Source organism: Larus michahellis, chromosome 15 (assembly GCF_964199755.1).
Source record: "Larus michahellis chromosome 15, bLarMic1.1, whole genome shotgun sequence".
NCBI lineage: Eukaryota > Metazoa > Chordata > Aves > Charadriiformes > Laridae > Larus > Larus michahellis.
Window position 1 is genome coordinate 8,028,544 of NC_133910.1, and position 15,180 is coordinate 8,043,723.

The following is a 15,180-nucleotide window of genomic DNA, read 5'->3' on the forward strand; positions in this document are numbered from 1 at the left end:
GTGGCCGCTGTTTTCAGTAATGAATATAGAAAGGGTTAAACGCTGCGTGGCAGCAAGGAGCGGGCTAACCCCACATTGCTTAATTTAGGAATGAGACAATCGATTTACCTCCAGCTCCAGCACCAGCCCATTCCCTCCATGTGCCCTCAAGCCAGGCTTTCTGCCCTCTCTCCTCCCAGGGCATGCCAACGTCGTGGACCTGAGAAAACAAACGGGACCCAATTTGCCCAGCCAGCGAGCTGCACCAGCAAATGGGGCACAGCTGGGCGGTCACCCCCTTGCTGGCTGTGTGTACGACCCATTAGGTCTTGCTTCATCCTGCTGGCCAAGGCTGTGGCACCACCAAGGACATGGTGGCCCCTTGGCCATCCTGTGGTGTTCTCGCCTGCTTCAGCATGGAGACCTGGGGCTCAGGGTGCTCAGTGCCCAAGGAGAGGTGGTGGGGTGGGGGCTGAGGGCAGCTGTGTTCACCCAATGCCATTCTGCACAGCCATGCTCTTCTCCTGCAGGTCCTACGCCATCGCCCCGGCACTCGGAAGTGATGCCATTGGCAGGAGCCGTGCACGCAACCGTGAGCACACGCAGACGCGCTCCCCTCCCGCACCCGCTCCTTGCACGCCCGCTCGCACGTGTGCCCGCTCTCCCGCTCCCCAACGGGCTGCTCTGCTCATGTGCCGGCATCGCGCCCCGAGTGCGCGGCGCTCACATATGCCCACACACATGCTCGCTCCAAGCCGGAGCGCCGCTCGGCATCCCTAAGTTTTGTCTCCGGATGCCGGGGCTGCCGTGCGTGGCGGGAGGCAATCCTGCACCCACCCACCCGCTCACCCACCCACCCGCTCACCCAACCCGCACCCTGAGCCGTGCCGCTTGCCACCAGCAAGCGCGGTCGCCCTCCCCGCGCTGCAGCCCCTTGCACGCTCGGCGCCTTCGGGCTGCGTAGGGATCTGCAGCACACCAACTGTTGGGAAGGAAAAAAAAAAAACAAACCCACAGATTCAGCCGAGAGAGGTGGAAGTGGGGGGGGAGAGAGAGAAAGAGAGAATGACAGACTGCAATCCCCCTTGAGTGCCTAGCCTCATGAATATTAATAAGGTGGTAATTAAAATGCAGGGACACAGCAGGACGGATGCAGGCGCTGCCTTCGGAGCGCTGGGAACGGGGGGAGTGCGTCTTTCCAGGCAGGTTTTGATTCCGTTCTCTGATGAAAAGAAGAAAACGGAGCCTTCAACTTTAATCAGTTTAGAGTTTTTTTGACACGACATATCTTTAATTGCTGATATTTCTGCTCTTCTCAAACCCGGCTCCACCGACTCCAGTCTAAGCGGAGATAACGAACCACGCTGAAGTGCCGTGGATTCGTGCCGTTATTTACGCCTCGACTTGTTTGCTACTTTCCTGGGGTTTCACCTCTTTGCCTGGGGTCGGAGGGCACGGCCCTGCTGCCGATTGCCTCTGCGGTGAGGGGTGGGGGCTGGAAACGCAGCCCGGCATCTCTTTGTCTAACCCCCCCCTCCCCACCCAACCTCCTCCATGCCAGTCTTAGGGACCTGCCTTTTTTGGGTGCTAAATCCTTCTTCTTGACCATGGCTGTATGGTCAACTTGGAGTTGGACATGATGCCATCTGGCCTGGGTGGTGGGGAAGGGAGGCTGGGGTCCTCAGTAGCGGCAAGCAGAAGATTGCGTTGTGTTGGGTTGTGTTGAATTGGGTCAGGTTGGGCTGGGTTGGGTTGGAGAGCAGGTCTCTTGAGAAGAGAGACTCTGTTTCCCCTCCCCAAAGGAGGTTCCTCCAGTGTAAGAGTAGAGGTGGCTGTTGGGTTGCTGAATTATTATTAGGGAGGCTCAAGTCTTCTCCAGTAGCCGGGGTTCCGAGGTTGGGTGAGGGTCCTGTGAAGGATGCACAGGGCAGGCTGGGAGGTCTGTGAGCAAGGTCAGCCAAAGTGTTCATCCTTCTTGGAGAAGGCAGTTACTCCAGAAGGTCTGGCCCATTGATGGGAGTACCATGTTGCTGGGAAAATGAACAGAGCATGTTGGTTGGTGCCCAAAGGGAATGCTTGGGTGTGGGAATTGGACCATGTCAACCCAGAACAGGGATTTAGGTGGTGGTTTCTGGCAAAATCATAAAGAAAAAAAAAAAAAGAAAAAGAAAAGAACCCCCAAAATATCCCATACCAGTGGAAATAGTTGTTTTGGGTAAAGCCTGAATATTTTGTTTGGCCTGAAAGTTTTGGGGTTTTATGTTTGGGGGTTGCCTAATTTTAACTAGATCTCTTCTTTTACATTGAGATCATTTTTTGAACTGGAAAAAAATAGGTTTGTTGGCATGAAAAATTCAAAAAGATTCTTTTAGAAAATGCCCAAATACAACAATTCATCATGTAAGCAATGGAAGAAGATGGTTTGACATCTCCAAAGCCTTCTCCCCTGCCCAACAATGCACGTATTTCTTTACTTCTTTTTTTTTTTTAATTCCAAACAATTTTTCAACTTCACCCTGAGTTTCAGGATGATTCAGCCTTTTTGAATCGTCTAATTTTTGGTAAATCTACTATTCCTCAGAAACCAAGCAAACAAAATCCTCCTCAGCTCTTAGAAAGATGAGGAAGACCAAGTGGTGGAGGACAGCGCAAGTCCCCTTACAGCCCCACAGCTGGTGCCTCCATGCCAGGGATGGAAATGGCCATGGAAAGATACCCTGTGTTTTCTGGGCAGTGGAGGCACTCCTGGATCACGGATGGAGGATAAAGGGTTTGCCCCACCTTGGAGATATTGCCCAGAGAGTGACTGTGATGTTTGAGGGAGATGCTGTGATGGGAGATCCTGCATCCTCCTGGGTCCAGAGATATGTCCCAGGAGGGTCTCCTGGCCTTCAGGATAAACTGCACGCCTGCACTCCCATTTCTCCCTCCGAAGCTTTGGTACTTTCTCTCCCCTGGGAATGTGTCCTTGTGCTTTGCTGACCTGCCTGCATGGACAGATGGAAAAACAGGGCTGCAGCATCTTGGAACCCTTGAGATTTTCTTGCCCACTGGGCCAGGGTCGGAGCTGTTTGCGTAACGGGGTCTTTTCCATCAGGCATCTTCCTGTAGGGATGTGGGATGCCCTTATCTACTGGGGGTGCAGCAGGTTGGGTGTCCTGGGCTCTGCCCCACAGCAGGCTGACATCTCCCTGTTGTCCTACCCAATGGCAAGAAAGCAGCAGTTCCAGCTTTGGGCTTTACTGGATTCAACTGCTGGATCCATCTCCTTGTTGCTCTGTTTTTCCGTTTCTGAGGCAAATAATTCTCCATGTGGAGGGATGGCTGGTGAGCCCGGGTGCAGATAGGGCTTGGGAATTGAGCTGGACTCCTGGGGTGGAAGGGCACTAACCCAACTAAAGCCCTTTGCTGAGCACTGGCTTTTCATGGCATTTGTGTGCGCCATCGCCCTTCAAAGGAGAGGGGGGGTGACACGTCCCACCCCCTCCCTAGGGACATACCCCTTCTGCAGAGCTGCCCCATGCCCTGCGGCAGCACAGGGTGGCCCCAGGAACCACAGGACTTCGACTGGACCCTGACCCCTTGCTGGAGGGAGTAAAATGGGTCCCCTTGCTCGACGGATCGGCACAATGCCGACTCCTCCACAGTCACACCTGGGTGAGCTGAAACCGTGGTTGATTTGGGGTGAACTGCCACAAAGCCAGAGAGTCTGTCCAGTCTTGCCCATTGGGGTCTTTGGGTTTTAGCAGTTTTAATGCATTTTGGGTTGTCCAGGGGAGTTCTTTGTTTACCCCTTCTTGCCTTTTGCTAGACTGGATACCATGGCTTGTGCCTGGGGTTGGATCTCTCCTCCCAAGCAGGTAATTTTGCAGGAGTGGCTGCTGAGTTGGCTTTCCTTGGCCATGCTGGAGCTATGAAAGGTGGGGATGTGCTGGAGTCCCCATGAGGGACCACGGCATGCAGAGGGAACCGGCAGGTGAGAGACAAGGGGATGGGAGCTGCAGTGAAGACAGGACCCACGTGGAAGGGGCCACCTTGGGACCAGCCGGTCTCAGCCAGGGGAAAAAAAAAAGCAAAGCTGCTTTGGGTGTTTAGTGGGGAAAAAATAATTTCTCCTGGTTTTCTTCTTCTCCTTCAGCCTCTCCTTTATGCTTTCCTGCAGTGCTACAACAGCTGGTTTGAGGCAGGATAAGGACAAGGTCGAGCCAGTGTCTGAGCCCCTCTTCACCCCAAACCTCCCACCGCTGCTATCAAGTCCATGCTGAAGAAACCTCGGAAAATAACAGGTTTGCCATGCAGATGGGGTGACGGGGCTGGGGCCCTGCAGTGGCAGGGACAACCTTGGGTGGTGGGGACAGCTCCAGGTGGAGGGGACAGCCCTGGGTGACAGCCTTGGGAAGAGCAGGAATGCAAAACCCTACGGTGGACAGAGGGAGAAGGCGTCACTGTGCAGTTACCAGAAAATTTAAGTGGTGAAACACAAACGAGACCTGGTGACTTGTGTGGGGAGCAAAGGCTGGGCTGGGGCTTGGCCGTGAGGAGCGCGGGAGGGAGGGTACAGGATGGGCCCCAGGTACCGCTTCCTGGTGACACCCCTCCAGCGGTCCCCGTCACCCCCGAGTCACATCCTGCTTGTGCTGGCTCATGTCTCATCCTGCTGCCTGCAGTTTCTCAATCCCTTTTGCTCCTGCCAGCGTTTCCTGGCTGCCGAGGTTGCTGCGGGGCCCACGGGGCCTGGGGGGAGCTCCCAAGGCACCGGGGAATTTAGGATGGGGGGCAAACTGGAGTGTCCTTGCTCGCCTAGGCACGGTCAGAGCCTGACCCTCCTCCAGCTCCTGCCATCACTTGCTTCGTCCCCTGACCGTCGGCTGTGGGGGGCCACAGGGCTCTGGTTGTGCATCTGCCGGTGCACAGCGAGGGCTCGCAGGTCCCCCTTGCATCCATCCTGCTGCCTCGAGCCCCGGCAGCCAGGGCAGAACAACAAGGTGGGAGTGAGCTGGATGCTTATTCCCTTTCTCTCTTATGCCCTGAGTCCCTGCACCGAGCGATGCCTCTGCAGGGACGCTGGCGAGAGCTGGGGCTGCAGAAAGCTGCTCCTGCGGGGCTGTGTCAGAGAGGAGCCCAGCCTGACTCTGCAGTCCCAGGCTGAGCCGCGCTCAGGTCCTGCAGAGAAAACAAACACTGAGCTCCGTCCTACCCTATTTTACAGCAGAACTGCCATTTAAGGGAGGATTTGGAGAGGAGACATCTTCCTCTTTGCGATTCCTTCTTGCTGGCGCAGCTCCCTATCCCTGGCGTATGCTAGACCCCTCTCTACAGAGCATCCCAGCAGCTAAAGGGTCATCCTCTGGCTGCAGCTTTCCTGCGCTCTCTCTGTCCCTGCTTTGTGCCTGGTGCCCTTTCCTCCTCCCCAGCCCCATCTCCGGAGGGACTGTGCTTACAGCTCGCCCGGCAGCAGGCTCCGGGAAAGGTAGCGTCCTCCTCCGGGACGGTTTGTGCCCTGGCACTGGAGCAGCTGGGCTGAGCCAGCCAGCGCAGGGGTTTAGCGGCGGCCGAGCCGGTGCCTCTTGGCTCAGCTCAGCGCTGGGGTGCTGGGCTTTGGATTTCTGGCCTTGAAGTCCTGCAATGGCCAGGAGAATTCAAGGGGATCTTTGACGGAGCAGGGAGACGCTGCAATACACCAGCGAGCTGGAGCCTTGGCGGGAGGGGGTGGGGTGGTGTCAGCTCTTGTCTCTGCCACAGACTCTCTGGGATAACCTTGGTCAAGGCTTTGTGCTTTGCTTGTCCTGGTGAAAAGCAGTGCCGTGGCTCCTGCTTCTTCTGTGCTGCTAAATCTGCTTGTGCTCAGAGCCCGGCCGGCAAGGGGGGAGAGTGGAGGGGGGTCTGCACAAACACCGGCTTTTTTAGCACTGGGGTTTAGCCTCGGGGGAGCTTTCTCCCCGCGTGGTTTTTACCCAGGCGTGACGTTGCCTTTGCTCACCGCTTCCTACCCACTGTGTTGAAGGAACGGCTGAGACCCTGCACTCGGCAAAGGGCTGCCAGCTCCTGCCAGAGCTGCACTGCAGTGGGGCTGAGCCGTGGCTCCCCGTGGCCCCCACAGACCTCGGGGCCGTGAGGCTGGAGCTGCTGGTTCCACTGCGACCCCCGAGCAGCGGTGTGTAGGACCCCGACTCCCACCCTGCCTGGCGCTGAGGCCTGTGGCGAGTTGCAGGCTCGGGGTGTGGGTGCCCAGGGAGCATCTGTGGCTGGATGAGGAGCTCCCATGCGCCGAACCACGGGGACCACGGCACCTGGGGTGCTGCATTTCACCTTGCCTGGCCTTTGGGAAGGCAGAACACCTCCGAGGGACTCCATAAGGGTTACTGCACCCGCGTGGGGCTCGGGGCTGGGACCACCGCTCGCCGTGGGGTGCTGGCACCGTGCACCCCTCCTCCTCCATCACCCTCCAGCCAGCACCCAGGGGAGAACGGCCGGGCAGGGACCCAGCCCAGGGGTCCCGGGGGAGGGAGGAAGGGTCGCTCCTCTCCGGGGGAGGTCCGGGCTCTCCTCTCCATTCCCTCCAGGCCAGGCAATGGTTAAATTCCTTTCCAGCTGAGCTGGCAAGCAGAGCCCAAGCATATTAGTCAGATCCCTGTAGGGGGTGGGGAGGAGGAAGGAGAGAGCAGCGAGGAGGGGCCGGAGCGGAGCCGGGAGCTGAGCTATTCTCCGGGGCGCGAGTGCAGGGAGGCAGGCGCAGCAGGAGTTGCTGCTTCCCAGAAACTTGATTATTTTTAACCCAGGAAGAAGAAAGGAAGGAAGGGGGGGGGGCAAAAAAAAAAGGAGGAGGGGGTAAATCTGGAGGAACTGGAAAACAGGCAGTTGGCACTTGCGGACGGCTTTGCAGAGGGGAGGGAAGGCGAGCGAGGGGGGCGCGGCGTGGCGCAGGGCTGCCCCGTCTGCCCCCCCCCGGCAAGGACAGGACACCGAGCGGTGCCAGCCCTGGCTGGAGGTGCCCCCGCCATGGCAGGAGGGCCCGGGCCTCGCCGTGCCTTGGCCACCTCGGCCGCCTCCGGCCTCTCCCGGCACATGTCGGTGCCCCCCGGGGGAGCAGGATGCGGCCCGTTTCCCTCCCACCCAGCCGCTCGCACACAAAGAGGGCACGTACGCCGGCGGTTGTGGCTTCCCGGATCCCTCCTCTGCCCCCCTGCTTGGAACTGTGGCTGTTCCAGAGAGCTGGGGTGAAGCAGGGGGCTCCCGGGGGGGGGGCGGGGAGGGGGCTGACGGCGGGCACACGCTGATGACTTCGGGGGCTGATGGTGGGAAGCCACGTCGCTGCAGGGCTGGGTCTCACACAGGCACCGTGGGGAGCTGGGGCTCCCCAAATTGCTCTGGAAATTGCCTGACTGCTTGAGGGAGGGTGACAGGAGAAAAGGTAGAAGGCAAGGGCTTCCTTCTTCCGTTGCCTCTCCACGCTTCAGTGGGAGTCCGGCATCAGAGACTGTAGAGAGGCCTTGGTGGCAAGTCCCACTTAATTGCATCGCTGTGTTTGGTCTGTGGTACAAAGCCCTGGGGCGGTAGTTTGGAAGTCCGGCAGCTGACAGATCTTTGGGAAAACACTTCCCCAAGCCCAGGTGCAGCGTCCTCCTGGTCCAACCCTGGGTCAGGGCAGGCTGGCCAAAAGTTCCCAGTGAAGGTCAAACGCTTTCTGGCCCAAGCTTATGAGATGAAGACCTACCACTGCTCATATCAAGTATTTATTTCATGCAGCACACACACTTGTTGGAAGCTCGGTGTCCTCCGCGGCTGGAGTGTTACAAGCCCTGGGTGCAGGGCTTTGCTGGAGCTGGAGACCCCATCCCCGAGATGCAGAAGCAATGCCGGCTGTGACAGCACGTGAGGGAGCTTGGCACTGCAGTGTTGGGACCGAGGGCACCACTGCAATCGGATGGTGATGGGAGATGTGAGCCGGCTTTCCTCTTCTGACTCTTGCCCAGGGAACCCTGTGCTGGGAAACGGCATCATCTCCATGGCACACCGTGGCCAGCCAAGGTAAACCACGGGGATGAGTCCCTGGGCAGGTTTTGCCATCCTGGTCCTTCGTAGGACTTCTACTGTCATCTCCTCCGGTCGGCTGCAGGAGCCAGATCTTGAGTGGGTCTGATTTTATCCACACAGCAACATCAGTGCCATGCATCCAAGGGAGAAGTCGTCCTTGATTTGGCAGACATGACCAGACCTGGACAGAAAATGGATTTTGTTCCATAAAGGCAGAGAGGGGACACGGACAAACAGCTCAGCTGAGGTACTGTTGGGTTGGGCACCTCTCAAACTGCATCCCGTGCTGGCAGAGTGTGATGACTGTTTGGGTTTTCTACAAAAACCCTTTTGACAGAGGTGCCCCTGCTATGAGGGGTCCAAGTGGCGCTTGCCAAGGGCATTTGCCATGTTTTAGACCCTAGGGCAATGTCACCCCATCCCAGATGAACAAGCTGGAGCTGGGGACCTTCCCCGTTACCAGCCCGGATCGCTAGTGAGGAAAACATGTCCAACCCACTGCGTATTCCCTCGCGCCTCCTTTCCAAGCATTAAAAGTGCTAATTAAACCTGAGCTGCACTCCGGCATCTGGAGGGATTGGCCGCCTTTCCCAGCAGACCGACTGTGGGTCTCTGCGGGGATGGTCCCTAGTGCCATCCAGCCACAGAGAAGGTCTCTTGTCCGTGCTGCTCTTTGCACCCAAATTTTGAAGATGGGTGGCACAGCCCTGGAGCTGGGGATGCTCCCAAAAGGGCTCGTTTGCAGGGCACCCTACGGACAGCGGGTGGGATCATCGCCACCCCCAAAACCACAGGCATGGTGGAGACAGGGCACACAAGTTCTCCTCCTGACCTCTCGCCCTCCAAGGTATTTGGAGCTGGCTCTCACCAGAGAGCCGGGGTGGGCACAGGGCGGGTGTTTCCAGCGGATGGCAGGAATTCCTGACTCTTGGCCAGTTCTGGGTGTTAATTCCCTCCTGGGAGGCTCGGCTGCATCCCAGACCTCCAAAGGCGCAAAATCCCCTCGAGGGCAAAGGGCCCAAGCGGGGAAAGGGTAATTCCTCCAATGGCGGTGGGGAGACGGGGTGGAGGAGAGGAAGGATGACTTTTTTCCCTATGATTTTGCACGAATGACCTCCCATCGTTTCCTTGAAACCCAAGGGAGCTGAAGAGCCTTCCCTGCAGGAGCCGTGTGTGTCAGGGTCCCCAGGCAGGGGGAAGGTGCCCAGCTCTAAGGTTTGTGTCCCCGTCCCCGCTGCTCGGAGGAGGCGTGCGCATCCCCCGGGCTCCATCTGACCGTGGAGCAGCTCCGTGGGCTCTCACAGCCAAATGCTGCCCGCTGGGGATGCTGCCCCTCCGCTGGGCCACCTCTGACCTCCCCAGGGGCCCTTTATCCCCCAGTCCTGCACCCCTCGCCCTGAGCCCCATAACCTGGGCTTGCAGGGAGAGCTGAGCCCAGCAGCTGCACCCCAAAACCAGCCAAAGACCCCGATGCCGGGCCGGGAACCGCTCGCACCCTGCAGCCACCTCGCTCCGCAGCAAAGTCTTTGCTCCCCCCGCTGCGAGGGCGCCTGGGGCTGGGGCTCGCCGGGAGCTCGGGGTGATGGAGGGCCCTCCGAAGAGCCCCTTGTGCTGGAGGGAGACCAGCTCTCTGCCGGCAGGGTATTTTTTTTTTTTTTTCTTCCTTGCTCTTTGTTAAGCTCCCTTTCAGCTGAAATGGCAATGCCTGGGTGTTCTGAGCTGACAATAATTGCTGCAGTCTAGACACTGTCTGGTATGAGGCACGGGGAATCAAAGAGGCCCCTTCTCTCACTGCGACTTTCACACATGCTCCCTCGCTCCGGCTCCTTCCTTCTCCCTCTCCCATGTTCCCTTGGTCTTTGCCTTCTTTTTTTTTTTTTTTTTCTTTTTTTTTTTTCCCTTGCTCCCCTCTATCTGCCTCTCGCCGAGATGGAGGAGAAGCGTCAGCATCTTCCCCCCCACGCTCTCCCTCTCTGCCGTCTGTTCCTCTCTCCCGCTCCCCCTCTCCCTCGCTTGCTCCTTCTCTCATCTGTCTCCTCTCTCCTTCCTCCACTCTTACCTTTATGCTATTCCCTTCCTCCCAAAGTTAGCAGAGAAGCAGGAGGGGGGGGCTGGCAGTGCTGGGGATTTAACTCCTTCCTCACCCTCCCGCAGGCTCTCCTCCCCATCCCAGCCCCTGGCCGGGGGTCCGGGCTGCTTTGGGGCGCTGGGCTCCTCTCTGCTGCCCGAGCCTGGGGCCGTGGGTCCTGCAAGAGGTTAAGGAGGCATCTGTTGGGGTTGCTCTGGGTCGGATGTAGCCTGTTTGGGGTGAAGGGGGCTGATGCACCCACCCTTCCCAGCACCAGGAGCCGAGGGGACGTGGCCTCCGCTCTCCCCTTGCCTTCCCCACACCACACCACGGATGTCTCCCGGCCGTGAGGGAACCCATCTTTGGGGACTTAGGTTGCTCCTTCCAGCGCTGTAGCAAACCAAAAGGAGATGTTTTTTCTAGCCACCCACCCACCCCAGACCTCAGCAGAGCTTGCCGTGCTCCTGCTTGGCTTGCAGCAACACCCAGGCGCTGCCCCATGCCCGCTGCGGGCTCCGGACAGGCCATGTCCTGCCGGCATTTTGATGGGATGCCATGCAGCCAGTTCCAGTCATGCTCAGGAATTCGGCTTTTTCCGCTATGATGCTATTAGCAGATCATTTCTAGCTCAACCCTGGACTTCTATTAACCTTCAATCCCTGCACGAAAGACCCTTTTTCTGTAAAGCCCAACAAAGAATGCCAAGTTTTGGTTAATGTGAGAACTCACCACGGAGGACAGACTATAAATGCTTTTAAAATTGGAGAAACTGAGGCAAGAGGCAGTAAGTCCATTGGGTCAGCCTGCTGAGACCAAAGCTGCTGCGGGGCCACGCGATTCCCCTTTGTGGGACCCAAATTTGGGGCCAGGCATTTGCAAGCCGGCTGAGCCACTCACTTGCCCATCCTTGGGCACAAGTGAGCAGCTCTCCCTGCGACCTCCAGCATCTCGGTGGCGGCCGTGCTGCTTGCTTACCATGGAAAAGTCGCATTAGGAAAGTATGCGATGTATTTTTAACTGTCTGTAATGCAATTTAGCAGCTGGAAAGGAGGAAGAAAGCCAATCCCATGCAATCAGCCAGATCTCTGCTGTCCACAAGCAAGGGCTCGGTGGACTAGAGGTTTTTTGGTACGGTTGGGGGCCTTGTTTGGGAAAAGGGCAGGGAATAACCTCATCCTCGAGACAGATTCTGGCTCAAGGAAGGCGGCGAGTGCAGGACAGAGGCCAGAGGACCCAGCAGCTCCTGGCGTGACGCACTTGTCCCCAAAAACTACTGTGCTGCCCGCATCTGTAGATGCTGAGTGCTTATGGCCGGATCTGATTCCCCAGGGAGCTGGGTGTCTTGGCCGTGCTTTGGCGTTGGGATTCTTTGCGTGCTCTGGCAGCAGGGCTTGCAGCGGAGGTTTCTGGGAGCCAGGCTCTTCAAAACATCTGCTCTGCACTGGAGGCACTTAACACGGGGCACGTTTGCCCCTGCCGTCCCCAGCCGCAGGTTCCTGTGACGCCCCCGGGGCTGGATTTTGTGGGGAGGTGGGTGCTGCTGGGCTGTACCACTCCCCTTCTCCTCCGGCATGGGGGTGGGTTCCCCATACGCCGCCCTCCCGGACAGCCCCCCAGCACCTTCCACTGTGTGCAGGGAGGGAGCTCAGTGGGGCTGCGGTGGGATGCAGGGTCTGGTACGTCACCTCCTGCCTTCCCTGCCTGCATCCCAGGGCAGCGTCTGCCGCCCGTATGCCGAGATCCTGTCGGCGAGGGGTAGAAACGGCTGCTATTTGTCTTCCTCTCTGTGCCATCCAGGTAGAAGTGCTGCTCCACCGCCAGCAACGAGTCTTTAACAGGGCTGAACACTGACGAGGACCCTCTGCGTCGTGGGGGCTCTTTGGGCAACAGTAGTAGGGCTCACCTGGGGTGTTTGGGTTGGTTTGCTGCCTCCAAGCAACTGGATGCTTAGGGGGGGCAGTTTGCTGTCATCGCTGGTGTTAACTCCCCCGTGCTTCCCCTTGGAGGACTTCTTCCCCCCCACCATGGTCCCCAAGACTTAGAGGAAGAGAGCGAGACTGTCTCCAGGGGACCCCCCCCCATGGCGAGGCTCAGGCCCGGAGCTGATTTTCCCCGCAGCAGCTTGGGGGCTGGAAGCCGCCGGCAGCTGGTTCGTATATTTGGAGCTTTGCACACACGCCGTAAAAACGAGCCATGGGACAGCCCGGCGGGGAGGGGGCTCAGCGGCGGGGGGCTCCGGCGAGCCCTCAGGAGATGTAGGAGCCACCGATGCTCAGAGCTGCTGCCGTTTGCACAGGTTTTGGGGGGGATGATGCAAAGTCGGATGGCATCTCCCCGGGCTGGGGGGGTGGTGGCAGAGCATCGCTGGGATTAGAAAGGGCTGACGGTGAGAGACCAAGCGGAAACGCAAGCACGGGGAAGGGAAACAACTTGCTGAAGGTCATCCCCGGGCCAGCAGCAGAACCAGGAATAAAATCCAGGTGTGCCGAGCCGGTCCTTGGGTTGTATTCACACACGTGGGTGCTTTAACACTGCTGTGGCCAAGCAGGGGCCATTAACAGTAGAAAGGGTTTCCCAAAGCCACGGGTGTTCTCCGGAGCCACGCTGCAGGTTGTGGGGCTGGTCTGTGTCTTGGAGAAGAAGAAAATTGGAGATTTGGGGTCCTCTTTTCCCTCGGAGCATCCGCCGAGCCCTGCTGGGTGGATGGTGAATGCTGTTGGATGCTGGCTGATAAGGCCAAGTGGTTAAAAACACTGCCTTTATTTGGAAGCTTATCTCCAAATCCTAATGAAAACAGACACAGAGGGAAGCCGGGAATAGCGGAGGGGGAGGAATGGCACCCCAGCGTGGTGGGGACCGGGGCTGGGTGATGCTGAGCAGGGGGACATGGTGGGGTTGGGAGTCTGGCTGGCTCCAGAATGGGGTGGGGTGTGTGAGATTTAAAAGCTTTGGGGCAAAACCAAGGAACTGGGGCAAGAACGTTGGGTCCCGCGCCCGGGGAGGGAGAGTCTGTGGGAGCAGCTATGGTCCCCCTCCAAGCACCCAGAATCTGGGAATCCTCCCTAGTTGTTTTTTTTTTTTTTTTAATTAGGGGCTCAATGAGGAAGAAAAACCTTGAAACCAAGGAAACGAGGGAGACAAAAAGGAAAATGTCGGCTCCTGCAAGGCAGAGCGAGCTGGCTCCAGCACCCCAGGGTGAGGGTGGGTGCTGCCCTGACCTCCCCGCTGCGGCTGGGGGCAAAAAGGTGACCAGGTTGAGACACAATAAAAAAGGAGAAGGTGAAAGGAAGGGTCTTGTGCAGGGAGAGATGATGGGCTTCACCCTGGAGGACACTGAGCCACTCAAAAGGAGACTGTTTTGGTGCAAGAAGGATGATGGAAGAGGTGAGCAGAGGTTTTTAGGGGATGCTGTGGGGCAGAGAGCTGCTATGGTGGGCTCAGCGATCCCAGCAGAAGCTGGACTTTCCAAGACACCAAAATAATATTCCCAGACCAAAAGTTATGGGATAGCAGGGCTGGGAAAGCTGGGGACGAGACGTGTGTGCGTGTGCGTGGATGCAGTTGTGGCTGTGCCAAGCCCCATAAATCACAGCGGTGCGGATTGAAGCGCCATCGAAGGAAATTCTTCCTTACCAGATTTGGAGATTTCCTCTCAACCACCTCAATTTTCCCCACCAAGCGGCAGAGACGCGGGATCCTGGTTACGGCAAGTGCAGAGCCCTTACCGGGGCGCCCGGCCCCGCGAAGGAGGGGGTTCGCTGCCCCACGGCACGCGCTGATGGCAGTGCACGGGCAGAGCCCTGTTTCTCCCCACGCTGGGGCTGATCCGGAGCAGTGCTATGGGTCTGGGGGTGCGCACCCCCCCGTCGCCCCATCCCTCGCTCTCGTTCCCCCCCCATGCACGGCCATCCGGGCCCAGGTCTGCCGTGCTGGGGCGGGGGGAGTAACTTGATATTTTCCTGCACGTCCCCCCAGAGGGTTTTTTCCATTACACAGGCGGAGCGGAGCTGCCTGCTCGCCCGCTCGCCCGTCTCCCCCGCCTGCAACCTCTGGCACCGCTTTTCCAGCGGCACATTGTGCAAATGTAACCTTTCAGCGAGCCACTCCTACGGCAGGAAGCCGGGGGGCTCCGCTCCTGCCAGGAACGCAGCCGGCGCGGAGCTGGAAGGCAGCCCGTTAATCAGAGCCGGCTGACAGCGAAGCACACATCCTGGGCAACAGATTTCTGCTCCCGCTCCCTCGCTCGCTCAGCCTCGCCTTCCCGCTCCCGCTCGCTTCGGCTCGGCTGCGCGCTCTTGCCCTGCCATCCCACCTGCCTGCCTCCCCATCCTCCTCCTCCGCCTCCTCCTCCTCCTCCTCCTCCTTCCCAGGTGTTGGCTTTCCCTCGCCGTGCCGAGAGCTGCCCACAGCGTTTGGCGTGAGGCTGGTTGGGGTCCCGGCACCCCCAGTGTCCCTCTCAAGGAGGGGACCGGCTGCAGGGAGCAATGGCAGCGCTGCGACCATGCCAAGTGCACGCCGCAGCATCCTGCCCGTTGGCAGCCGGCAGCGCCGTGCTCAAGGATGCTGTGCTGGCGGATGGGACCCGTGCGTGGCTACAGTGGGGGCTGACGGCTCACAGCGGTCCCCGGGACCTTGTGTGGTGTCCCCCAGCAGTGTCACCCAGCCCGGGGCTCCCCGTGACGCCGCAGTCTGGGCTGCGTCCCCCGACGCCGGACCGCAGTAATTCTCTCTTTGACCATGACAGCAGCGCCTCGGGGCAGCACTGTGCCCACCCCCTGCCTGCTGCAAACACCCAACGGGAGCTTTTCTCTCCCGCGTGGGTAGCAAACACGTCGGAGGGTCTGCCCTCCGCTCGCACACGGCTTTGTCCGGGCACACCAGCGCGTCCCTTCCAACCCAAACTAGACGGTGATGCTACAACCCGCACCGACGGCCGCTGCCCCTCGGGGAGGGTTTAGCCCTGGCTCGTCCCCATGGGGCCGCAGCAGCTCGCGGCCGCGCGCCAAGGCCCTGCGCTGTGTCTGGGGTGTGCGGGTCCTGCCGGTCTCCCCCGTGGAGGGGGGCTGCAACCCGGCGGGGAGGAGGATGCGGTGGCCGCG

General features: G+C 59.0%; 1 protein-coding gene and 1 long non-coding RNA gene across 11 annotated transcripts in view; one reads left to right on the forward strand and one right to left on the reverse strand.

Moving 5' to 3' along the window:
- The window catches only part of LOC141751445 (uncharacterized), a 111,758-nt gene extending 103,178 nt beyond the window's left edge, over positions 1 to 8,580 (forward strand). For 5 of the 8 annotated variants that reach the window (XM_074608206.1, XM_074608201.1, XM_074608210.1 and 2 more), the window contains 2 exons: positions 510 to 4,265; positions 7,726 to 8,580. In XM_074608206.1, the coding sequence (XP_074464307.1) occupies positions 510 to 542 (33 nt within the window). In that variant the 3' untranslated portion in view covers positions 543 to 4,265; positions 7,726 to 8,580. The remainder of the gene's footprint in view (positions 1 to 509; positions 4,266 to 7,725) is intronic. The other 3 variants (XM_074608208.1, XM_074608203.1, XM_074608202.1) reach the window with 2 other exon arrangements.
- Positions 7,700 to 14,138, reverse strand: LOC141751446 (uncharacterized). 3 transcript variants are annotated; one of them, XR_012589990.1, is made up of 3 exons: positions 13,715 to 14,138; positions 10,811 to 12,773; positions 7,700 to 8,194 (listed from the first exon to the last, which is right to left on the reverse strand). It is a non-coding gene; the product is annotated as an uncharacterized LOC141751446 (long non-coding RNA). The 3 variants fall into 3 exon arrangements; XR_012589991.1 differs by having other exon boundaries at positions 11,057 to 12,776; XR_012589989.1 differs by having other exon boundaries at positions 10,811 to 12,776.
- Between the last annotated feature and the right edge of the window lie 1,042 nt (positions 14,139 to 15,180).